Consider the following 18039-nt stretch of genomic DNA (forward strand, 5'->3'; position numbering starts at 1 on the left):
TTATTATTAGGGGTCCAAGCACGAAGTGCGTGGATCCCTATTGTATCTGTTCCGATTATTGTTGTTTTTCTTCTTCTCCGGTAAAACTGTATGTACAGCAGAAACTGTAATGCTCAGCGTAGCCAGACTGGGCACATAGATTGTAAATGTGCCTCACTACTCAGAAACAAAAAATTACCCATATCGGCCAGATGGTGGCGCTATAACAGCCGACTGCACGTATTGGCCCATAACTGCTGAACCGTGAGGCATAGAATCAAAATTCCACATCTGCTGGATTCCCTGGATCAATACGCATCTATCCATATAGACCACGCCCATTTAAGTCTGCTAGATTTTCCGCCATCTTGGACTTTGTCAATAACCTATTTTTGCTATCTCCTCCCAGGCCATTTGCCTGAATGAGCGCAAAGTTTTTCTGTGGCATCTCTGGACTTACCTGACCAAAACCCTTACACAGAATTTGGATACGTGAAACCGTCTTGAAATGATAAATGTTTAAACTTTTGTGTATTTACTTTTGTTCTTTTCCTGCCCTAAAAGTGTGTGGATCTCAGAAACCATACACCCCCCATCACCCAAACTTTCCACACAGGTTCACGACATCACCCACTACTCAGAGTAAAAAAATTACACCAATCCACCAGATGGTGGCGCTATAACAGCCAATTTCACGTTTGTCGGTCCATAACTTCTGAACTGCGAGCTGTAGAATCAAAATTCCACATCTACTGGTTTCCCTGGAGCATCATGTATCTAACCCACTAGGCCACGCCCATTTCTGTGTGGTAGATTTTCCGCCATTTTGAATTTTATCAAAAACCTACTTTTGCGAGCGCCTCCTAGACCGTTTGGCCAAATCACACAAAACTTTTTCTGGGTTATCTATGGACTACCCCGACCTAAAGTTATTAAAGGATTTTGGATACGTGAAACCGTTTTGAAATGATAAATGTCTAAACTTGTGTGTATTTGCTTTTGTTCTTTTCCTGCCCTAAAAGTGTGTGGATCTCAGAAACCATACGCCCCACATCACCCACCTTTCTACATAGTTTCAAGACATCACCCACTACTCAGAGGAAAAAATTACACCAATCCACCAGATGGTGGCGCTATAACAGCCAACCACCACTACTACTGCCGCTGCTGCTACTACTACTACTACTATTCTTAGTACTTCTGCTGCTACTATTGCTACCACTCCCACTACTACCAACACTACTACTACTACTATTACTACTACTGCTACTACTACTACTACTAGTACTGCTTGGAAACCGTCAGGTCACCGGATCTCAACCAAACTTTGTTTACTTGTGCACATACCAAGTCTGAATAAATGTGCACTATCTGACATATACCCCCCAAGTCACCGGAAGCTTGGACCCCGCATCGCCGCTTGCGGCTATATTTTTTATTATTATTATTCCGCCCTAAAACAGCATGCACGTCAAAAACCGTAAGGGCTACAGTAGCCAGACCTTGTACATAGGTTGGAAATGTGCCCCACTACTCAGAGACAAAAAAATAGCCATATTGGCCAGATGGTGGCGCTATAACAGACCCTTTTGCGTATTGACCCATAACTGCTGAACCGTGAGGCGTAGAATCAAAATTCCACATCTGCTTGGTTCCCTGGATCAATACGCATCTATCCATATAGACCACGCCCATTTAAGTCTGCTAGATTTTCCGCCATCTTGGACTTTGTCAATAACCTATTTTTGCTATCTCCTCCCAGGCCATTTGCCTGAATGAGCCCAAACTTTTTCTGTGCCATCTCTGGACTTACCTGACCGAAAGTCTTACACAGAATTTGGATACGTGAAACCGTCTTGAAATGATAAATGTTTAAACTTTTGATGACACATGCCCTGACACTAAACACACACACACACACACACACACACACACACACACACACACACACACACACACACAAACAAACAAACAAACAAACACAGACACACACACACACACACATGCACACACATATACATATACACATACACAGTCTTCCTCGCCCTCGACATGGACAATTGGCGACGGTGTGACCATCTCCTCTTCAGACGACTGGGAGCTTTGTGATGGCTGAGAGTCATAGTCACTTTCAATGTAATCCCGGCGGGTCTTTGCACGGCGCAAATGCGCTCTGGAAAATGGCTCCTCCTGGGAAATCCTGTCTGTTGCTGTGTTGTCCTCGTTCTCCTCCTCCTCAGAAAGTTGTGACTCCGTCTCGTCTCGTCTCGTTCGGGCTGGGACACAGGAACGGGGTCCGGCTTGGGTTTGGGACCAGGCTCTGGAACCGGATCGATCATGTTGGTCACGGGTTTGACTACCGCGAACAACTCATCCAGCGTTCGCTGCCCTGCAGCAAGGCGACCAGCTCGGGCAGCGCGCAGAGGGGCGTTTCAATGGCGTTTCTCCTACCCTGCAACAAGGCAGCGTTTCTCACGCCTTTTGTGTTCTTTCCTCCTCCCCCATTTCAAAACAACAGCTGCGTAGTTGTTTGATCACGTGTTGTCGGCTTTGTCTTTGAGGCCAGGGACCTGATACCATGTCACAGGCTGGGGAAGTCTTTGAACTACTCTAAGCACGAATAAAAACAAAAACATGTCAAACACGTATTTGGCTGGGAGGCAAACTCCTGATAAGACGTTAGAGACGTATATGGCCAGGAATGAGTTAAAATACTGAACCAAATGTCATCAAAGTTGGCACATGTCTTAACACATTCACTGCCAGCCATTTTTTCAATACTGTAGGTAGCTTCTGCCAAGGTTTTTTTTTGAGGATTCTGGCTCATCTTTCAAGAGCCGAGGATTCTTTTCTGTTAGGATTTTGTGAACACAAAATATCTCAAAAGTGTTGTGACTGTGAGCGTCCAAGCGAACACGTCGGGCTGATGCCCGGTGGCCTGGACTGAATTTTTTTTTTTTTTCTCTGGCAATTAAAGTTCGTTCGAACTTTATTTTGGGAAAAAGTGACAGCCCTAATGCTGATCTCATTGGCCACAGAGCAGCCGAGCTGGCCAAGCTGCAGGATGGGTGAGCCGGCGCAGCGGGCGAGCTAGGAATCGAGCGTGTGTAGCGCGCGAGATCCCTAGTTTCGGAAATGTGCATATGTGGTCGCAGTTATTGCGAATTCATGCTTGTTAACTTATACTCCAATAATAATAGTGGGATTTCATATCCCACTATTATACACCAACCCACCCATCATTCCCCAACACAACAAGGTTACCTAAGCAGCTACTCATAATGGACTTATCATGGACTATATGTCACAAAGGATATAGTAAATAAGTTGCGTACAGTCAGATAATCATATTATGCAAATTGTGTGATGAAAAGGTGCCAAGACTGCCCTAGTATTTTCTTTCACTTTGTCAACCGGATACACCTAAGTGCTGATGTTTAGCGTCATGACGTCTTGCTATTGGCAGGAAATGGTGTGAGCGTCTACTGGAATGAAAGATTTAAAGTAGGGATGCACGATAATTATCGGACTGATAAATTATCGGCCGATATGGCCATTTTGCGTTATTATTTATTATTCCGATAATGGCCTTTTTCCGATAAATTATCCGATAATAGTCCTGTTTATTTTTTGCCTTGCAAGCGGAGCTTTTTGTTGTCGCACATTCGTGACATCACAGCTGCGACGCAAACATGGCTGCTGCTGCCAGTGTGTAGTGTGTTGCTGTTTTTCCGTTTCAGAATGATCAGAAAGCTACTGTAATTTGCAATCCATGTCCCACACAGGTTCCGAGAGGAGAGGAAACCTCTAAGCTGGCATTATGTTAAACCAAAGCTGGCGATGATGCAGCGGATATGTTTGTTATTTTTGTTAGCAAGTTTTGTTAGCATTAGCTCGTAGCGCGGCCTACCCTGCAGGCTCGTCCGCTTGGCAGTCAAACTGCTTGTGACATTTAGTCTGTGGCTTGTGATCAAACAGCCCCACAAAAGCACTTAATACACAGAGCTGGCGTAAACTTATAGAAACTAATGGAAACCCCTTTACCCGAAATGAAACATCCAGGGATTGTGTATTTAAATCCAAAAAACCACTCGCTAACGTTAAGCTAACCGCGCTAGTTAGCGTTAGCTGCGGGACAGAGCCAATAATGAAAACAAAGGCGCAGTCGCGCACATTCGGCTACATAAAAAGCATCAGTCAGTCAACATTACATAGTGTCTTTTCTTTAATCTGGTGGCAGCATTTTTCAGTAAAAAGTGAAACGACACAGATGGTTTATAGTGCCTGCCCCATTCATTGGGCCCAGGCTACAATTCACTGAGAACTGGAACCAATGCAAAATTTGAACAGATCAGTATGACAATAAGAGTCTAAATTACTATGCCTTTTGTCATTGTGTTTTATCTGCAGACTAAGCAGCTTGGCTTTCCGTTCTATAAAAGCCTTTATTTTTGTATTGATTATAATTGAGTGATACACTTTATTAACACGTTCACTGCCAACAACGTGTTAACACGTTTTCAGAATCCAGCTGTTGACTGCCAACAACGTGTTAACACGTTTTCAGAATCGATTTTTTTTTTTTGACGGTGGATCGTTGATCTGGCCCTTTTGCATCTTCTATTACACTGTTAGAGCCGCCGGGCGTGTGCAATCCATTCCGCCGACCCACTGAGTGGCGACGGTGCTCAGACTATTGAGTGTTGTTTGGCCAGAAACGCACGCATTCCAGCTGAGCTCAACCGAGGACCCAGAAGCGAACGAGCCTCATTCTCATACTGTAGGCGAAAACCTTTCACACGGGCGCACGGCGGTGGGGGGTTCCAAAGGTGGACTGGGTGGAAAGCACACTTTGAAGCGCGCAGCATAAAGCCTAGAGTCACACAAGGCTTCGTCAAAGCTCTCAACCGAAAATCCAAGAACGGATTAAGCCACATCCACGCTCGCCGACGAGGGGCCGCCAGAGAGGGAGGCTGCTGCTCACTGCTCAGACAGGCAGGAGAGACTGGCTTGTGACTGACAAACGCTGCTGAAATCCACCAGACACGCCCACGGAGGGAGGAGTTGTAAGGAGAGGGGGTGCGGGTGCTGCTATGGAGGAAATTACTGTTCAGAACTATATTGTTTATGTCTGACTGATGCCAAAAATAAATGGTTAAAGTGACTGTTTGATATTGAATTTCACAAAACTGCGATTATCTCAGCTTTTTGTCTCAGACGCTGAAACCATGCTGTACTCAACGGCTAATATCTACATAACTACTAACTCTACAAACTAACTCTTTTAGACAGAGAAAGCACACATTCTATTAGTACTTTTGTGAACTTTGTGTTCACAAAGTCCAAGCAGAAAATTATCCTTGGCTCTTGTAAAATGAGCCAGAATCCTCAAAAAAACCCTCTGGCAAAAGCTACCTACAGTAAAAAAAAAAAGGCTGGCAGTGAATGTGTTAAAACAATCATATTATATCAGAAGTTTTCTTTGTTTTGCGTTCACAGTGATGTCAGTTAGATTTGGTTAGGTCAGAGCTATGCTCACTACATCCATACATCTACCCTAACTAGGGCTGTCACTTTTTCCCAAAATAAAGTTCGAACGAACTTTAATTGCCCGAAATTCGTTCGAATATATTCGAAGTTTTTTGGTTAATTAATTTTCTCCAGTCCAGGCCACCGGGCATCAGCCCGACGTGTAAAGGTGCTCTTATACTCGAGCAAAGCTCCGTGGGGGTGGGGCCCCGCGAGTCTCCGTGAGTCACCGTGGAGACCTCGCGCTGGGGGTGATGCCATTATACTCAGAAAGTGATCAGCATGTATTGTACAATGGTGAGAACAGCCAGTGAAAAGTCGCAATGAAACACTGTGCAGTACTGAGTGCGCTTTCACTCTCAAACGACCGCACATCAGCACATGAAGGACTCACCAAACTTGTTTTTACTGAAAGCCGTTTTTACTTCTCAGCCCTGATAGCCTACTCTGTGCTGCTTTTAATCTCTCTCAATAATGCTCTCAACACAACACATTTACTTGGTGAAATGACTAAAAACGAACAGTTGCAAATCTAAGTTTATAGCCTACCACATGGGTCAAGAAACTTGCTTGGACGCTCACAGTCACAACACTGCCTCACAAACTTGGCTGCATCCAACTCGAGACAACTTTTCAGACCCTGGAGACAATCTTTCTCAGAAGAGACTAACGCGACAAATCTGGAGACTTTTTCTGACATGGGATTAACATTACCAGCAAGCAGCAGTTGGTTAATTTTGGTTCATAAAAAAAAAAAAAAAAAAATCGAACAGTCAATTTACATATCGAACACGAACCCCTCCCCCACATTCAAAGTTGCATTCGAATTTCGAATGAAAAGTGACAGCCCTAACCCTAACCCTTTTTAACCCCAGGTGTGCATAAAATACAGGTTAAAAACTAAAATATATATATATATCTCTATTTTTATTATAATAATTATCGGTTATATCGTATCGGTTATCGGCCAAGAAGAATATATTTATCGGTTATGGTATTGGCTCTAAAAATCCATATCGTGCATCCCTAATTTAAAGATGAGTTGCCATTTAGAAGCAGCGGTTTTGGTTAACATGGCACTCCAGTTTCATAAGGTATACGGTACAGGACAGACAAACCCCATCTTTATTTGTCGCAATGCAACACACACACATGCTTAGATGTACGTCATATCAGGTTGTAAACACGTTTTCAACCTCGCCACCCCCGGACAATTCCAATAAATGTACTACGTATAAAATGGCCGTCAGAAATTGGGGAATTGTGTGCCAGAGGAAAGAGCTTTGCTCCTGTTGCATCACATCCAATCTGAGAGAGAGCTATTGTGAAGGCAAAAAGTGAAACTCAGGATTCTGTTTGTAATGGTGCATGTTAAACAGTAACTTCACACTCCCAACTAGGGATGTCACAGTACTATAATTTCTACTTCGATACAGATACCCAGGAAAATATCGATACTCGATACCATTTTCGATACCACGGGAAGGGGGATGACGACACATCAAGAAGAATAAAAATAAAGTTAGACAGATGGAAGGACAGATGTTAGGGATGCACGATATGGATTTTTAGAGCCGATACGATAACCGATAAATATATTCTTCTTGGCCGATAACCGATACGATATAACCGATAATTATTATAATAAAAATAGATATAATTTTTTTGTTTTTAACCTGTATTTTATGCACACCTGGGGTTAAAAAAGGGTTAGGGTAGATGTATGGATGTAGTGAGCATAGCTCTGACCTAACCAAATCTAACTAACATCACTGTGAACGCAAAACAAAGAAAAGTTCTGATATAATATGATTGTTTTAATAAAGTGTATCACTCAATTTTAGTCAATACAAAAATAAAGGCTTTTATAGAACGGAAAGCCAAACTGCTTAGTCTGCAGATAAAACACAATGACAAAAGGCATAGTAATTTAGACTCTTATTGTCATACTGATCTGTTCAAATTTTGCATTGGTTCCAGTTCTCAGTGAATTGTAGCCTGGGCCCAATGAATGGGGTAGGCATATATACAGTCCATGGGCAGGCACTATAAACCATCTGTGTCGTTTCACTTTTTACTGAAAAATGCTGCTACCAGATTAAATAAAAGGCACTATGTAATGTTGACTGACTGATGCTTTTTATGTAGCCTAATGTGCGCGACTGCTCCTTTGTTTTCATTATTGGCTGTCCCGCAGCTAACGCTAACTAGCGCGGTTAGCTTAATGTTAGCGAGTGGTTTTTTGGAGTTAAATACACAATCCCTGGATGTTTCATTTCGGGTAAAGGGGTTTCCATTAGTTTCTATAAGTTTACGCAAGCTCTGTGTATTAAGTGCTTTTGTGGGGCTGTTTGATCACAAGCCACAGACTGTAAATGTCACAGTTTGCCAAGCGGACGAGCCTGCAGGGTAGGCCCGCTACGACTGAGCTAATGCTAACAGAACTCGCTAACACAAACAACAAACATATCCGCTGCATCATCGCCAGCTTTGGTTTAACGTAATGCCAGCTTAGAGGTTTCCCCTCCTCTCGGAACCTGTGTGGGACATGGATTGCAAATTACAGTAGCTTTCTGATCATTGTGAAACTGAAAAACAGCAACACACTACACACTGGCAGCAGCCATGTTTGCGTCGCAGCTGTGATGTCACAAATGTGCGACAACAAAAAGCTCCGCTTCCGAGGCAAAAAATAAACAGGATTATTATCGGATAATTTATCGGAAAAAGGCCATTATCGGAATAATAAATAATAACGCAAAATGGCCATATCGCCCGATAATTTATCGGTCCGATAATTATCGTTCATCCCTAACAGATGTACACTTCTCCATAATCTAGGCCTGATAAAACTTTGAATTTAGACAGCAGATTAGCCCTGCTTTAGCCATCAGAACACATTTAGCTTGTTGAAGCAACAGATACCCACCAATGATAGGGACGGGAAAATCAGTGATTTTTCATTAAAAGAAAGCACTGATGCTATTGAAACTGTTGCAAAGGAGTATTGTATCCGTTATTTTTTTTTAGTATTGATACTTATCGATACCTGTTGCAAATGAGTATTGTATCGGATTCAAATCTTCAGTATTGATACTTTTCGATACCATCGATATTTTTGACAACCCTACTCCCAACACTGATAAAGGTGAACATGAGTGCAATACCACATTATTGACTTTAAGGCAACTCAATTCTAGAATTGAAATTGTATTCACTTACTATCTGCTCCTCCGTGGATTATGATGTTATGCTTGCTGAGTTGAAGAGCGGCACGTGGTAATCCAGATATGGGATTTTATGGTACCTTTGTCTACTTGTAGATCATCAAGAAACTTTAAATGAATAGCGTTAGATGTGTCTAATAGAGCTTGGTCGTTGCCTGCCTGCAAGAGGCCACGTATTAGGTCTACCAGCTGATCAGAAGCTCAGCCTCAAACACGAGGTGATTGACAGCTCTATAATTCGCATAATAGCAACGGATGGAAACGCGCACTATTTCGCATTTTGGATGGAAACCCAACTATAGTAAACGCGTGGAGAACGAGTAGTCTGGAGGTCAAAAATTGCCAATGTGCAGCAAGGAGACACAAAGCCAATCTGATGCTGTAAATCTATACGCTGTCTGCATGCTGTGGCATCATATAATTGCTGGTAGCCAGGGATCAATTCTGCCAGCTGGTCTTCAAAATCTGCCGATCTTGTTATTTGTTTACACAGGAAGTGAATTCTTCATTGGTAGTTCCTCCTTTGGCAGGGAGTTTCATTCAGCGTCCCTACCTGATACACGTGATATTGCAGCAGATGTTTGTGTCACATTACAAATTGTTGCCCTCCACATTTTGCTACGCATGGACACGACTCACGAGACACATCCTGTTCCTTGCGTGGAGTCTGTAACAGCCCCTAAGTGGGTAACTGACAAGGAATGGGTTTGAATAGTTTTAGGTCGCTTTCACATATAAGCTGTTTAGTCCACTTTAACCGCGCCAGAGTTCGTTTCCTCGGTTAGTTCGGTTCGTTTGGGATGGTGTGAAAGCGCAAACGAACTCTGTTGAGGAACAAACAAACGAACTCTGGCGCGCTTGAAAACGTGGGTCTCGGTTCGCTTCCAAGTGAACCCTGGCGCAGTTCGTTTGTTGTGTGAAAGCAACCCGGACTAAACACAAGAGCACCAGTGCATCTGATGCACTCATGCAGTGCATCATGAGTAGAAGACGGTAGAAGGGAGCAAAACAAACACTGCGGCGTGCACACGTGTACAGTACCTGCGCGCTGCGTCGTGACGTACGTCGTCATAACAACATCACATTTATCAACAGCTGGCCCCGGGTTGCCTATCTCCTTCGGTACGTAGGCTACTCTCATCTGCAGAATGAAATGTTCAACAGCTTGCTGCCTCATCTGCTGCTCATATTGGGCACATTCTTGTTAAATAATTATTTGATAGTAAAACCAGAAATCCCAATATCACAGGTGGTGTTGCTCCATGTCCGTGTTTTGCGGATTCACTTGTTAGGCTAGAAGCCTGGCTGAAGAGAGGAGAGATTTCCCCTCTCTATTCTGTCCAATAGACGAGTGACTGTTTCGACCACGTGACATTGTTCAGAAAGTTTGGTGCGCTTGTGCATGTGTGAAAGCGAACCGAACCAAATGAAAATCGCAACAATGTTGCAACTTCACCCCACCGAATCGCACCGAGTCCACCAGCTTATATGTGAAAGCGACCTTAGTGTTACATCTTCTAAATGCTTTTGAGAGGCTTCTCCACCTTGCTAAAAATAAAATTCTAGGGGAAACGTTGACCCGATTTGCCATGAAAAAGTGCAGTTTGGAGATATCTAACATGCAGTCCAAAATATCAGCTGCCAGCAGCTTCAAACTAAACAAATATTGCTCCCGACCTTAAATAAAAAGAAAAAACATAGATCAGTCAACTGTCAAGCCATACACGTACTAAAACCAGGACACTTCTCTTCCCTGTTCCCTCATGTCAACAGGTACAAAACCCACGTCTGCCATCGACATATATGCGCCCACTGAAGTGATTGTTGAGAACGGCACCACAGGAATCCTTAAATGTTCTTTCAAGTCCAAAGAAGTAGTGAGCAGCGCCGCCACAGTGACCTGGAGTTTCCGACCGAGTCGATCCGACACTCCGTCCGCTTCTCCGGCCTCTGTAAGTCCAGCCTTCTCTTATCTGCTCTGTGAAGCTTTCCCAAAGCTCCAGGATGTTTTCCTGCTATTGTCTGACAGGGTTTAGCTGCTCCTCAGGTTCACAGGGTTTATCTGCTCCTCAGGTTCAATGGTCAACATAATAACAAGAGCACTGTGGGCAAGTTCTCCCAATTTACGGGGGGCACGGTGGAACAGTGGTAATGTTCTTGCCTCGTACTCTTGCTTCGCAGCAAGAAGGTCCTGGGTTCGATTCACACCTGGGGATTATCTATCCTATACGTCACTGACGCCCCCCCTCTCTCATCTCAAGAGGAGCGTCATCATATCATGGAGCCATACGCCACACTTAAACTGGTTATTTGTTCAATAAAGCTTGTTAAAACTTCCTACGAGTCTCTCATGATTGAAGTGTGGTCTTTGACTGAATTTCAATCATGGAAGACTAAACCTCTACAGCATAGTTTAGAGCACCCCATGCGTACATGCCCCTCGTCATTCAGGGTGTGTAACTCCTTAGTGACATCACTGATGATATCACAATTGCTTGAGTGACATCACTGATTACATCACAATTGCTCGAGTGACATCACTGGTGACATCACAATTGCTCGAGTGACATCACTAGTGACATCACAACTGCCCCTTCCCCAGAGACGGGGGGCGTCAGTGACGTATAGGATTCAAGATTCAAGATTTTTATTGTCACTCCATGGTACAAGTATCACGTGTGAAATTCTTGTGCTGTGGACTCCGTTTACAACATAGTACAAATATAACAGGGCATATGAGTGCAAAAACAACAAGAGACAAAACAAGCAATAAGGCAGTATAGTGATAAGACAAGTCAGAGACAGTGGCATATTCACTGCACATAGGTGCACATGTCATGTGCATACTTTAGACGTGCTTAAACATTTTAAATTCGACGTATTTGACATACAGGTGCAAATAGCATGTACCTTATTAAACATACAATTAAACATTAGACATACGTAATGGTAGCAGCTACAGTATGGTACAGTACGGCTACTACACTATTTGTGTATGTTAACACATTCACTGCCAGACGTTTTTTTTTTACTGTAGTTAGCTTCTGCCAGAGGGGTTTTTTGAGGATTCTGGCTCATCTTTCAAGATGAGCCAGGAGGATTCTTTTCTGCTAAGATTTTGTGAACACACAATATCTCAAAAGAACTAATAGAATGTGTGCTTTCTCTGTCTAAAAGAGTTAGTTTGTAGAGTTAGTAGTTATGTAAGCATTAGCAGTTGAATACAGCATGGTTTCAGCGTCAGAAAAATTATTCAGAGATAAACGGCTTTTTGTGAAATTCGATAGAACAGTCACTTTAACCATTCATTTTTGGCATCAGTAAGACGTCAGACATCTAAACAATAGTTTTGAACAGTAATTTCCTCCATAACAGCAGGAAACCCCCCTCTGCTTCCAACTCCTCCCTCCGTGGGCGTTCTTCTTGGCTGCAGCGGCCGTCACAAGCTTGTCACCAGTCTCACTGCTTTGCTGCTGCTGCTGCCTGTCTGCGCGGCCGCTGTTTGAGGAAGTCTGGATGGACTCGCTCGCTTCTTGGAGTTTTGGTTGAGAGCTTTGATGAAGCTTTTGCGATTCTGGTCATATTTATGCTGCGTGTTTCAAAGTGTGTTCCACCTGTAATCTATTATGCAAATTTGCAATCCCGCATCGCCAGCAATCAGCGCGAAAACGAAAGCGTTTTCCCCCATCCATTTTCATGAGAATGGCTGCTTTTTGCTTGCCTTCCTCTAGTCAGGAGAGCACTGTCGCCACTTAGTGGGTCGGTGGAATGGGTTGTAAACGTTCGGTGGCTCCAATAATTATATAAGAGATGTAAAAGGGTTAGATGCACATCCCACGGTCAAATTTTTTTTTTTTCATTTTTTTGACGTAATACGTCAGTGGCAGTCAACCGTTGGATTTTTTTTGACGGAGTAATACGTCGTTGGCAGTGAACGTGTTAAGGAGTCTCGTGGCCTGCGGGAAGAAACTGTTCCTCAAGCGATTTGTGCGTGCTTTTGGAACCCTGTATCTCCTCCCTGAGGGTAACAGGGAGAACAGGCTGTTGTGGGGATGGTTTGTGTCTTTGATGATCTTCAGGGACCTCCTGAGGCACCGCTGGTTGTACAGTTCATGCAGTTCTGGCAACTCACATCCTGTTACGTGCTGGGCCACGCGTCTCACTCTCCGTAGCGCCCTGCGGTCCATGGTGGTACAGTTCCCGTAGCAGCCAGTCAGCAGGCTTTCAATGGTGCCTCTGTAGAAGTTCCTAAGGATTTCTGGCCTTAGCCCAAATTTCTTCATGCGCCTGAGTCCGTGTAGTCGCTGTTGGGCCTTTTTGACAACAGTGGCGGTGTGACCGGCCCAAGTCAGGTCCTGGTGGTTGGATGTTGACTCCCAGGTACTTGAAGCTGTCCACCCTTTCCACCACTGTGCCGTTGATGGTGATTGGGGGGTGTGCGCCCCCCCCCCCCCCCCTCCTGTAGTCTACAATGATCTCCTTGGTCTTGGAGACGTTCAGAGAGAGGTGGTTGTCCTGGCACCATTGTTCCAGGGCCCCCACCTCCTCTCTGTAGGCCGTCTCGTCGCCCCCCGAGATCAGCCCCACGACTGCTGTGTCGTCTGCAAACTTCACGATGGTGTTCGAAGTTTGAGTCGCCACGCAGTCGTGGGTGTAGAGGTCATACCAGAAGGGGCTGGAGATGCACCCCTGGGGCGCTCCTATGCTGATGGTCAGTGGGGAGGAGGTGAGGTTGCCCACCCTCACCACCTGGCGACGGTCTGTCAGGAAATCCAGGATCCAGTCGCACATTGCTGTGTTTAGTCCCAGATCCTTGAGCTTGCGTACCAGCCTGGAGGGTACTATGGTGTTGAATGCTGAGCTGTAGTCCACGAACAGCATTCTTACATGGGTGTCCTTCCCCTCCAGGTGGGACAGGGCGGTGTGGAGCACGTGTGCTACTGCATCCGCTGTGCTCCTGTTGGGGCGGTATGCAAATTGTAGCGGGTCGTGGTCCGGGGGGAGTGTGGGGCGGATCTTTGATATGACCAGCTTTTCAAAGCACTTGCTGGCTATTGGCGTGAGGGCTATTGGGCGCCAGTCATTGAGGCTGGTCACTTTCTGCTGCTTGGGAATGGGGATGATTGTCGCTGCTTTGAAGCAGGAGGGAACTCGTCGGAGGGAGAGAGACTGGTTGAAAATGTCTGTGAATACGCCTGCCAGCTGGTGGGCGCAGGCCTTGAGGACCCGCCCGGGGATGCCGTCCGGGCCGGCCGCCTTGCGTGGGTTGATGCGCAGGAACGACCGGCGCACCTCATCCTCAGTGATGGTGAGAGAGCGGTCTGGATCTGTGGGAGGTGGGGGGGGGGGGTTGGTGGTTAGGTGGGAATGGGAGGGGGTGGGGGTGCTGAGGGGTGGGGGGGAGGAGGGGAGGCGCTCTGGCAGAGGGGTCAAACCTAGCGTAGAACGCGTTGAGTTCGTCTGGCAGGGTGGGTGACGCGTTGGCGTTTTGCTGTTTTTCCCCTTTGAAGTCTGTGGCAGCATGGAGCCCTCTCCACAGGTGTCTGGGGCTTGTTGGAGTCCAGTTTTGCCTCCAGCTGCCTGCCATATTCTCTCCGTGCTCTTTTTAAAGTTGTTCGGAGGGCATATCTTGTCTGCTTGTATTCCTCTGGTGTTCCAGAGTTGAAGGCGGTGGTCCTGGCGTGGAGGGCGGCCCGGACGTCACTGTTGTTTTTATCAGTCAATCATTAGTTTGATTATTTTTGGGGGGATTATATCCTCTGTGCATTTTTGTATGAAGCCTGTTACCGTTTCTGCATATTCGTCCAGGTCTCCTGCAGCCTTGAACTCTTCCCATGCTGTTTGGTCGAAGCAGTCTCTCAGGATGTCCTCTGATTGGTCTGACCAGCAGTGGGCGGTTCGGAAGGGGGGTGTCGCTTGAGCTTTTGATGGTACCTGGGAACGAGCAGGATGGAGGCGTGGTCCGATTTGCCGAAGGGGGGGCGGGGTGTAGCCTTGTAGCAGTGTTTGATGTTCGTGTAACACTGGTCCAGTGTGCGTTTTCCCCGTGTGTGGAAATTGATGTGCTGGTGGAGTGTAGGCAAACGCTTCCTCAGGTTGACTCTATTGAAGTCGCCTGCCAGGATCATTGCTGTTTCCGGTTGTTTAAGCTCCTGTGCGCTGATCGCGCGGTGGAGTTCCTTGGCTGCGTTTGTTGCGTTGGCTTGGGGGGGAATGTACACTGCAGCAAGGGTGATTGTCGTGAATTCCCTGGGACTGTAATACGGTACACATTGGAGCATAACGTATTCCAAGTCCGCTGTGCAGTGCGTTCCGATGTTAGTGATATTCGCACACCAGTTCTTGTTTATCATCAGACAGACGCCGCCGCCCCTCGCTTTACCAGAACGCTCTGTGTCTCTATCAGCTCTGTGTATACCGAAGCCGGGGATTGTGATGGCATGGTCCGCAGTGTCGGGTGAAAGCCAGGTTTCAGTCAAACACAGGACGTTACATCTCGCTATGTCCGTTTGGAATTGTGCCCTTGCTCTCAATTCACACATTTTATTCTCCAACGATTGGTCATTAGCCAGGAGAATGCTGGGCAGTGGTGGTTTATGCGCTCACCTTCTCTGCCGTGCGAGGAGACCCCCTCGTCTTCCTCTCTTTTGCCGTTTAAATTCAGGGAATTCAGAGAGGTCGGGAGCCGACCAGTATTGTTTGGGGTGTTTTCGCGCATTTCTGATGTTTAGCAGCGCGCCCCTGTTGTACCTACGTACGGTGGTACTGCTGGCGCCGTCGTTGTTATCGTTGTTGTTATCGTTGTTGTTGTCATTGTCCTCCATCTTGCTGGCCCTGTCCCTTTGGGGGGGGGGGACGCAGTGGGAACAGTAGAACAATAGACCGGCGGTAATCCCACAGTAATCCACGCTGTTGTTGTGCTCTCTTTTGCCAAAAAAGTGCCCATACGCTACTATGTACACTGTATAAAGACACTGATATATACACTAGATATTTACAAAGCGAATAGAAGCTACGAAATTATAAACAAAACGAAATTACTCTAAAAAAGACCTATTTCTCTACGAAGTTCACGGAGCTCGCTCAGCTGGTCGCCTCTCTCTCCTGGCGCCCCTCCTGGTTATTGGAGAATGTTTTTATTTTTATTTTTATAGATAGATAATCCCCCCATAGGGGTTTCTACAGGAGCCATGTGGTGATCAGGGGAGGGGGTGGGGTGAGACAACTGCTCCAGCTATAGAGCCACACTTATATATACACACTTATATACACATATGTATATATATATATATATATATATATATATATATACCGGTATATATAAATATATATATATATATATATATATATATATATATATATATATATATGTGTGTATATATATATATATATAGTGCAATGCCCGTTCCCCCATGCACCACCCCGTGGGCGCTTCCCCCCGGCACACACACTGCACTCTGTCAGGTCCCCCTAAGCGCAAGTTTGAAGTCGATCCTACAAACGGTTCTCAAGATACGCGAAGGGCAGACATACAGACAGTCCTGGAATAAGTCCAAATTGCATGAAATGCGGCACCGCACTCCATCGGGGTCCGAGCAGCGCACTCTCCAAGTTTGAGTCAATTGAACAAATGTTTCTCGAGATAAACTGCTTTTTGTGTTGCCAGTATGTGGTGTGGGAAATTGCAAGATTTGCAAGAAATTCAGCACCACACTACTTCGGGTTCCCAGGAGCAGACTCCCCAAGTTTGAAGTCAATCGGATGAACGGTTCTCAAGATTAACCACTTTCTGTGTTGCCAGTAGGTGGCGCTGTGCCAAATTGCCCAATATTCGGCACTGCTCTATGTCCGGTTCCCAGCAGCACACTCCCCAAGTTTGTAGTCGATCAGATGAATGGCTATCGAGATAAACCGCTTTTTGTGTTGCCAGTTCGTGGCGCTATGCCGAATTGCACGAAAACAGGGCACTGCACTGTACAATAGGGCACACTCCCAATTAGTTTGAAGTCGATCCGACCAACGGTTCTCGATGGCATGCAGCAGATGATGCTCATCCATAAGCAGTGGTGGAAATAGCCAGGTTTTACTCTGGGAACCCTACTTACACAGGATGGGGGTTCCCAGAAGTGGCGTGGCCCTAGAGCACGGATACTCAACTTGCTTTGCCTGGGGGCCACTTTTGCAAAATGACAGTAGGCAAGGGGCCAGTCAATAAACATTAATATACATTTTTCTGTAGCAGATTTTAGGATTTTGGGGTGTCAGCCGGAGTTTAGTCTCCCATTTTTTTGCATAGTTAATACATATACTGTAAGTGCCTGGGTGGCGAACAGACAGCCATATTTGACAATTTAGCTGGAGCTCAGTCAAATTTTATTTAACCTTAGTTTTAATTGTGAATTAATAAATTGTCCGGGGGCCCATCTGCACCCTATCGCGGGTCGCATCTGGCCCCCGGGCCGCAAGTTGAGTATCACTGCCCTAGAGGATATTATTTCCGAATGCGTGACTCATTATAGCCTACCATTATAGCCACATAAAAATCTCTTAGAAATCTCACTTAACTAAGATCACTGAGCTCTACTGATTATTTCCCCTTGATGTTATTCATGACAGACTTGATGACACATGAATATTAATGGTGCTTATTCAGCTTACAAATACCATTCTCTGCTCATTTCATGCTGCCCTCTTTGCAAGACATTTTTTAATTGGAACCTGAGGAGGGATGCTGGCCCCCCTCATTTACTCACATCAAAGTAAACAGAGGGTCTTGAGAGTGAATGGGGGCCATTGTAAACAAAATCACAAAGAAGGTAACGCTTAAAATGTATTATTGCGGTGCCAAAAGGCGTGGTGAAAAATGTGGGTGCACCTAAATTAAAAAGTAAGGTGCACCGGTGCACTTAGTGTAAAAGGTTAGTCTGTAGCCCTGCTACCAGACCGTCTGGCCTCCAGCTTTCACCCAGTGTTTGCAGTGGGTGGGAGTTGGGTGTACTTGCTTCGACAGACAACTCCTTCAGCCAATCACTGTTGGATCCAGGCAAATCCATTTTTTTCCGCCGAGAAACTCCGCTGTTGCATACTCCTGTACTTGCTTAATTGTTATTGAGTATTTCTGCAATAACGGCACTTTATGGCTGTTTAAAGTCGACGAACTTTGACGTTACTGCTCGAGGCGGAGAGCCACAGCGGCAGCCATTACTGTTTTGCCAGCGGCGTTCCTGATTGGCCAACTTGCACTGTCAATCACAGGGCACTGAGCGCAGTCGCTGATTGGCTAGAGCAGTTTGTAATTTCTGAA

General features: G+C 45.5%; 1 protein-coding gene across 1 annotated transcript in view; it reads left to right on the plus strand.

The window, feature by feature from the left end:
- Window positions 1-18039, plus strand: part of mpzl1l (myelin protein zero-like 1 like) — a 36926-nt gene that overhangs the window by 812 nt on the left and 18075 nt on the right. Inside the window, exon 2 of the mRNA XM_083635660.1 lies at window positions 10509-10687. Coding sequence (XP_083491786.1) covers window positions 10509-10687 — 179 coding nt within the window. The remainder of the gene's footprint in view (window positions 1-10508; window positions 10688-18039) is intronic.

This window comes from Poromitra crassiceps, assembly GCF_964638095.1.
Source record: "Poromitra crassiceps genome assembly, chromosome: 1".
NCBI lineage: Eukaryota > Metazoa > Chordata > Actinopteri > Beryciformes > Melamphaidae > Poromitra > Poromitra crassiceps.